At 41.3% G+C, this 8,850-nt stretch overlaps 1 protein-coding gene across 1 annotated transcript in view; it reads left to right on the plus strand.

The window, feature by feature from the left end:
* Positions 1-8,850, plus strand: part of SYNRG (synergin, gamma) — a 34,345-nt gene that overhangs the window by 16,819 nt on the left and 8,676 nt on the right. Inside the window, exon 14 of the mRNA XM_010009041.1 lies at positions 1-844. This exon is cut by the window's left edge and continues 1 nt beyond it. Within this exon, the coding sequence (XP_010007343.1) occupies positions 1-844 (844 nt within the window). The remainder of the gene's footprint in view (positions 845-8,850) is intronic.

Genomic DNA, 8,850 nt, shown 5'->3' on the forward strand with positions numbered 1-8,850 from the left:
TTCCCTACATCCTTCCCTTCTGTGCCCATTCAGTCCAAACAGCAAACACAAGCAAAAACCTCTTTGAATCTGGCAGACTTGGATCTCTTTACCTCCACTGGTGAAAACAAGCAGCCCTCCTTCCCACCTGCATTTAATACATCAAAATCAGGCTCCTTCCCTCCACCACCCCTTCCATCTACCACTTCCCAACAAGCACCCAGCAAAAGTTCAAGCTTAGCTGATGAGTTTGGAGAGTTCAACCTCTTTGGGGAATTTTCTAATAGTGCATCAGCCAGTGGACAAGATGACTTTGCAGATTTTATGGCTTTCAACAATGGCAGCGGATTTTCCGAACAAAAAGCAGATGACAGCTACAATGCACTTAAGTTAGAGACCAGCCCTGTTCCTCAGCCTGGCTCATCTGCCAGCACGGTGAAGAGTGGGCAGAGTTCTGCCACCACGGCTACACCCACCAAATATGATATCTTCAAACAGCTTTCTCTGGAAGGCTCTGGAGCAGGCTTTGAGGAGGGGAAGGACAACCCGCTTTCTTCAGTGAAGAGCGATGACGATTTTGCCGACTTTCACTCTAACAAGTTTTCTTCCGCGTGCAACAGCGCCGAGAAGTCCCTAGTGGACAAAGTGGCAGCTTTCAAGCAGGCCAAAGAAGATTCTGCTTCGGTGAAGTCTCTGGATCTCCCTTCTATTGGTGGCAGCAGCGTCGGCAAGGAGGATTCTGAAGACGCTTTGTCTGTTCAGTTTGACATGAAACTGGCTGATGTGGGAGGAGATCTTAAGCATGTCATGTCTGATAGCTCTTTGGATTTGCCAACAGTTAGTGGCCAGCATCCACCAGCAGCAGGTGAGGAACTGGTTAGATTGCTCTGGTAATGTAGGTGATGGAGGTTTCAGCGTTGTTCTGTGTGCTAAATTACAGTATTATGCACTAGTCTTTCAGTAGTTGAAAGACTCCTCAGTCTGTGCACCCATTAGCCAACAGCCCCTTAGCAGGGCAGTGTTTATTTCCTCCCTTAGGTGACTATAAATAGATTGAAAAGTTTGAACCCCATGCCAGTTTATTTTTGAGATTTGACAACATCATAACACTGGTACCTGTTAGCTATTGTCACTTAAGGGATTCGAGTGGAAAATTCTCTTAATGCAAACACTGTCATTCCATTTGTATTAGCAAGATGGATGGCTGAGAGTCTCATTTTAATCTCTTGGTTTCAGCAAAGCTTTTGGCTGGGGAACTTAACCCACTGTGCTTCTGAAAGGGTAGGCAGAACACTAATTTGTGCTGTTAATGAAAAGCTGTCTAATCAACACCACTAGTATATTCCCCTTACAGTGGGGCTTAATCTGTGTAGCCAGTATTTTGCAGGACTGCAAGTAGAAGTATTGCATTCACTTTTTAGAGTTAAACCCCGCATTGGAATAGTTGTGCAAAGGGCCTGTAAATGCTAGTCTCATGATTGATAGCTTTTGGACCTAAATTTAAAACCACAGGACTCTTACTTTCTCCTTGTCAGATGTTCACCTTCTTTAATTTCCCTTTCTGAAAGTACCCCTGAGAGAGTGAATGACCCTCTCTGATCTGATCACATATCATCAAACAAGTTTCCCAAGTGTCCTGCTTTTTCTTTTCATATGTACATAGGAAGATAAGATGTAGTGAAATGTTCTGTGGCCTTCAATAATACAGGAACCATTACTGTGTTCTAGTGACAAGTATTATGCAGTCAAAGGCTTTTCTGAGCAGGGGTGGAGCATACAAACTGTAAATGTAAAATCTGTTACTGCAAGGATTGGTTATTTCCATATGAAATACTTCTTCCATTTTTGCAGGTATGGGTAGAGAAAATACACAGTACTGTAATTTTGCATTATATGATATTTTTAAGAAGGGGAGAGAATTAGGTTGGCAACTCTGACATGGAAGATACTCTATAACAGGGTACAAAATATCAGGAATAATTTATTAGCAAAGACATTTAATTTTCATATTACTACTTGGTAAAATTCCAAGTTGAGTGAGCTGTCAAAAACGTAGCACCTACAGTGTATTATTGAATGTTTACTTTGGTTTTGAAAGCACTTTTTCCTAATATTTTTCTAGCCTCTTTTGGTGGTAGTTTGACTTATGTAGCTCTTCTACAGGATGTGAGCTTTTGCCACAGAAATCAGTGATTAATAATTGCCATTTGTGGCAGGGAAGACTGCTTTTTGGTTTGTTTAAAGGGGTTAGCTGATCGTGTGCTTGTTGCTAAACTTTTGAACTCTGAAGTATTAATTAGAAGCTATTTTTATTAAACTTAAACAAGTCTGTATTCTCCTATGGTGCCAAGCTAGACATTTTTCCACAGGGAGAGTTTTAGTCTATTGAACTCTGGATCTCGTAGCAGAGCGTCGCTCTGGACAATCTGTTACAAATACATCTCTGTTCCTTTATGTATGTTTGATGCATTTCAAGCTGTGAACTGCTGATGTTCAAGCCCTTTTTTTTTAAGTTTACTTAAGTTAAAAAGCAGATTTAATTTTTTTTTTCCCCCTCTTTTCTTCAATCTGTAAATCTAATGTCAAAAAAGGACAGTATCCCTTTGTCATCCTCACTGCTGAGAAGGGGGAGTGTAGGCATTGGGAACTGTGTGTTTGGAAGCACCATGTAACATCCCCAGTGACAGGACAGCGTGGCAGAGGTGATGAGAAAGGATTTGACTTTTCTGACACTGATACAGAGGTCCTTATCCTTTGGCTGTTGAGATTTTCCCATTGCATACCTTCCAGGTGTGGGCAGGTAGGTTGCTTATGCTGGGAACTGGGAAGAAATAGAGTTGCTTCCCATACGATGGACTTTGGTCTCTGAGGGAAGAAAGGTTTTCTGTTTTGCTCTCTCCAAAGGGGATACTGTCTCTTTAAACTTTGCTATTATTCTTTGTGTGGAAGGAAGATTATACTAATGTTGCCTGATTTTTCTTGCATTTACTTCATATAACCCTTTGAGCACTGGCTGCATGCTGTTACTTTCAACCAGGCTGCTTCTTTAAAACCAAATTTATGTTTTGCTCCAAGACAAAAGCATTTTAATTAGCACCTACTTGTGTTACATGAACCTGATTTGTCCCACATCCTGCTCAACGTAGCAGCAAGAGCTACCCTCACCTGGGTATTCTCAAAGGGTTATCCATCTGCTGCACTTACAAATCTGTGAAGTACCTTTTCCTTTGGCATTATTGGAGATCTCTGTATATTTTAATCAACTTCAGATTTTTTGCTGCTTTTCTAATGTCTAATTTCGACTAAACATTTCCTGTGTGAATGTGCCTTCTCAGATCTGCTTTGATATCTCTCTTCTGCAAGTACTGACCTGCATGCTTTATTCTGATAACGCCCTTACAAGCTCCTATGTATCACTATCTTTTGTGATCTGTAAGTCCTGCTGTGTTAATAAATATTATCTTGGCATATTTTGAAAATACGGGGATGTGTGTGATTTATTGCAAACCAGCAATGTATCTCTCTTTCCTGAAAAATACAAAGTTTAAAGTCGTAGTATCCCCTTAAGCTGGTGGGTGTCTTTCTCTCACAGAGCTTGGTGGGGGTGAGCTGCTCCTCTTGCAAAAGCTTTCACCTCACTCCCTCTGCACTTCTGAAACTTTACATCTCAGGCTGAACATGCTGTTTCAAAAGAGCAGTGTTTGAGAGGGATTGAGTAGGGGTGATGTGTGGATGGCAGGGTTGTTTCTGTGAGTTGCTTTTGAGGGTATGGTGGTAGTTCAGGCTGAAGACAAATGCTGTTTTCTCTGTCCCATTGTCTCATCTGGATTTTTTTTCTCCTGTCACCCAAGGTTTTGATACACCTTTGTGAAGGGAACCAGCTGGGAAATGTGTCTCTATCTGGGCCTTTATGAGTAGGAGCCCATTAAACAATATTCTGATATTTATTTAGCTAATCTCTGGTGAGCTAATCAGTGCCTCAAAGTAAAGGGCCCTGCTTCGTTTTTCTGTTTGGGAACGCCTGCTTACTGAATTTTAAAGCTCTCAAACACAAGTGACAGCTGTGAATCTGTGTCACATAATTATGTCACTTCAAATTCCTCCAAATCCTGGGCCACTAGCAGTTTGGGATTAATGTCAAATTAGCAGACAAGGTAAAAACCTAAAATGGAATAAAGTTAAAGCATGACACCAGTGCAGACTGGGGTTTGTCGTTTGTTGCCACAAAATCAAAAAACAAACCAGGAATGTTTTGGGTTTTTTTCTTCTTTACACCAGTCTTAAGATACATTAGAAGAAAAAAACCAAAAACCAAACTAAAACAACACCCCTCTTTCCTTCTGGATAACCAGTAGGTTATGCCTAGTCCTACAGCTTTTTCAACTGAAGGCTTGAATGTAAACCTGAGAGACTTAATTCTACAGGGCTTGTGCTGTTAGCATTTGTTTGGCTAATCATACCTGGAGGAGGGGGAGTAGTGTTCATGGCTCTGTACTTAATTACATTTTTGTCCAGACTTGACAGTCAGATTCACTCTCTGGCTCTCCTTTGGTGTGTTTCTGCAAACAGAAGAACTTGACAACACTTTATCCTGTGAAGGGCTCTCACAGCAGCGGGTGCATCCATGTGTTCCGAGCGTTGTCCAAGCCGAGCCAAGGGCTGCAGGGACACAGGTGCCCTGGGCTTCCCCAGGATACAGCTGAGCTGCCCCTCTGCTCCCAGTGCAAACTCAGGGGATCTTTATTCTGCCATGAAACAGTGTTTATCATGAGAACTAAAAGATAATTAGAAAAGTCATTATGTCCACAAGCTTTTCAAGCTTTCCTTTGTCCTTCATTTTAATGTATCTTACAGTCAGCATTCTTGATGGTTCCACCTTAGCAGTGCTAGGCACTGTCATTCTTCAGCCAAAGTAAATTGGAGTAACTCCCTTCTCATTAATGCTGTTCCAGGCTTCTCCAGCTGAGAAATGGGCTTTGAATTGTTCTGCTTGCTGACAGGCATGACCCTGGGAGCAGCAGGACCTACCAGCCTCTGTGTTCTCCCAGGTCCATCCATCTGCACCTCTGCTAGGGAAGCCCCTGGGAAGCAGCGAGGAGGTGGTGCCTGTCCCTGTCCAGTCTCTGGGCTTCTTGCTTAGGCTGCTGGTGATGTTCCTAGGGGAACAGCTCTGGGTTTGATGCTGTTCCACTAGGAACAGAACTAGCTAGCACCTGCATCACTCTAACAACTGAAAAATGAGACGAGTTGTATTAGTTAATCAGAATTAAATAAAAACTGAAATGTAAAAACTTAAGTCTCCTATTTTGGTTAAAATCCATAAATACATTGCAATCTTCTGAATTGTCTTCTTCAGGTTTCTTTAGGCTATCACGGATGCTGTCAAGGGTTTTCCTTAAATGATAAGACTGTTGACATTGAAGGTTCCAGCTTGTAAACTGCCTCCAGCCATAACTTAATCCTTGGTAGCTGAAATAAGTTGTTATAGTTGGCTCAAATGAAGGCTGCTGAGTCTTTCTGTAGATGAGATAACACTGGGAAACAGCATTACAGCTGTATTTCATCCTCTGTCTGGATTCTTCTGTATATCCCTTGACACTCCTACTCTACCCTTTGTCTTGTCTGGCTTGTGGACCTGTAGCTGTCCCCAGGTGATCATCAGGCAGGTCAGACTATGGTTTTGGTAGTTCAAAATGGATAGCCTGTAAATGGTAAATATTTCAAATATTTTGCTTTGGAAGAAAATGCAAATTTGGTTTGGTTTTTGGAAACTTGCTGCACTCCAGCACGATCCTGTGAAGATCACTTTTTCCATTCTTGGTCCTCTAGAAAATATTTTTAAGGAAAAATAAATGTGGTTACATTCTTTTTTTTTTTTTTTTAGTGGATCCAACTTTGATTTTTACAGACACACACATCCCACCCTGTCCCATCTATATGTGATTTGAGAATCTGTATCTCATGTATCTAATTTCAGGTGTGTTCTGTGGCCTCACCAGTGCCAAGCTGGCTGCGCTGCTGATGTGTGGCTTTAACTCTGTTGGTGACAGGGGTTTTTGGATTTTTATAACAAAACTAAACTCACATCTCATGTAACTTCTGAAAGACACCACAGAATTGCTACCGAGATTAGTCTGGAATACTGTTTTATGATTGTGTTTCCCCAAAATCTGTGGATGTGTCTCTTGTGGTAGGTTTACAGGATCCCTGTCCTGTGATATGTGTAAGATTTGTCCTGTTTCAACAGGGAATTACCTTTATGCTTTCCAAAAATGTCAACCAAGAAATCACCTTTAACCTTACAAAAAGACATTTCATATCTTCAGAACAAAGCATTTTCATAGGATTTCAAATGATTTAGTCTTTGCTCGTTTTTTGATAAAATGTGGTGCTTCTCATCAGTTCAGATTCTGTTCTTACTGTTAGGTGTTCTCCAGGAGGAAATGGAGGTAGCTCTGTAGCATCTGTCTTTGCTTAGTTATAAGCAAATTATTTCCCCCCCCCACACTTTTTCCTGATACACATGCATATTTTTAAATTTTAAATTGCCATAACAGCAAAATGAAGCTTTTGTTACATCAGGGGCAACAACTGCAGTGTTGTAACTGGAGCTTTTTGTATTCATTAAACCTAGCTGTGCTCTTTAAGGAAAAGGCTGTTGGAGGAGCAGTTCTTAGCACCGCTTAATAAAACGATCTCTTTGCCAATAATAAAGATACCCACATCACCAAGAGTTCTCTAGGGTGAACCAAGAAGTGCTTTCCACATGTAAACTGCTTCTTTGCTTATTAGTCTGGTGGTAAGTTGCTCTGCTCCCTGTCGGGGGAAAATGCTCCTTGCTTCATTATGCAATGAATACCCTAAGAGCTCAGATAAGTCTTTAGTTTTGCTGTAGCTCTGACAAAGGTGATGATTTTACTTCCTCTATGCAAAAACCTCTAACTTGTGGCAAATGATTGGATGAAATGCAGCTCATGGCACAGCAGTGTGCTGGGCATTTTGCAGTAGAATAAAAATTCTTAGAAAATCTACTTTACCTTGGCTGCTGGAGAGTTACACATGCTGTTCAATAAATTGTTTAAGGACTGCTTTAGCTGTAAACACTTTGTCTCTGAACAGTATTTTTCCTGTAATAGAACACTCTTAGGAAAGTTTATTCATCAGAGTAATCCTTTTGTAACTATCCAAATAAATAAAACGTAGGGAATTGAACTCTTTCATTTCATCTCTGCTCTTACACTTTTGCAGATGGGTTTTGTGTCTATGTGAATTCATTTAGAGAGTCTTGAATCTTAGCTTGTGAATAATTACAACATTGTTCTGCCTTCCCTGCCATGACCTATTGATTTCAGGGAAGGCATGAGGAGTTCCCAGTTCCCTCTGGAGCCTGCTGCTGAGCTCCAGCTCAGGAGTACACTGACCTGGTCTTTTAGGATGCATTTTCAGCTCCAACTCTTAGCAGTTATCAAAGAAATCACTCACAGTAGAATGTGAATGTGCTGATCTTCACAGTAGGATCATCAGTCTTTCTTTTCATTTCCTGGTGAACACTGAAACAAGAGTCATGCTTAAGCCTTTGCTGAGGTTTGGAGTCAACACAAGTTAGAAAAAAACAAAAAGGTTGCTTAGTTCACTGGGGTTTTTTCAGGCTCCCAGGATTAATTACAGTTGGCTAACACTTTGGAGGTTATTCTTGCACTCTCTTTAATGCTAGCAAAGCTTTCATTTAACTTCTTTAAACAAAACTGTATATTTGCGAGCACAAGGTGTGGCTTCTTGTGATAAATTACTGATCCCTTGCAAGTCAGCTCCTTTTCACCTCAGAGCCTTCTTTCTGTGCAGTTTTGCCATAAGCAGGTGATTTCATCTCTCGTCTGTTTACCCTTTGTAAACTGCTTGCTCTACAAATTTAATATTCCAGTGGCACTTTGAAATCCTGCTGTTTATGTGCAAGGTGTGAGGGTTTGTGATTGAGGTGCTGTCATGTGCAAATGCAGCAGCTGCAGGGAGACTGTCCCTTAGGAAGGTCTGATAGACAAACACACCGTGCCTGGCTGACCTGGTGCAAAGGGCCTTTTATTGTCAGAGCCATTAACCTCTATCATTATATTGCATATTTGTTTGACTCTTTAATTAGCTCTGTATGTGGGTCATGCCTGGAAAGCAGCCTAAAGCCTAGCTCTCCCCTTCCAGTGAAATGAATAAATGAAGGCAGGAATGTTTTGTTAAAATGGCTTAATCCTCAGGCTGGGGTGGCCAGATTGAATAGAGGGGGCAGCTGGAAAGTCAGCTTGTTCCCACCCTGGCTGTATTAAACCAAGTTGCTGCTACTGCATGCCAGCTGGTGAAGACCATGATGTTTATCAGAAGTCTCAGCTTGAAATGCTGCTAAAGGAATATATTTTTTGCTCTGGCTTGGCTTTACCTCAAGACTGTTTGACCCTAGGCACCAAGCAGCAGCTGAATGTCTAATCCAAGCTGACAACTGTTAATGCTGGAAAACAAATGCGAAGTGTAGTAGAGTAGGGCTTATTTTTTTATTTATTTAATGTTTTAATGAAAACTACCCAGCCCCTGGCTCTCTGTGCCTTCTCTCTGGATCAATCTTAGTCTAAACATGAAAGATCAGCTGAATGAGTAGCAGACAAAGCCCAGCAGCCCCTGCTCACTGTGCAGGCTCTAATGTAAGCAGCCAGGCTTTATCTCATACCTGCTCATGGCAGTGAGAAGAACCTATTGGCCCATATAATTGCCAGGTGAGTAGAAAGGTTTGGGAGCTTTCTGCAAAATAATTTGATTTTCTCTACGCTTAATGGAATAAATAGTTTGTAAAAGCTAAAACATGATTTTTCCAATGTCTGTGGCATTCCT

This window comes from Chaetura pelagica, unplaced genomic scaffold, assembly GCF_000747805.2.
Source record: "Chaetura pelagica isolate M959 unplaced genomic scaffold, ChaPel_1.0 scaffold72, whole genome shotgun sequence".
Classification (NCBI taxonomy): domain Eukaryota; kingdom Metazoa; phylum Chordata; class Aves; order Apodiformes; family Apodidae; genus Chaetura; species Chaetura pelagica.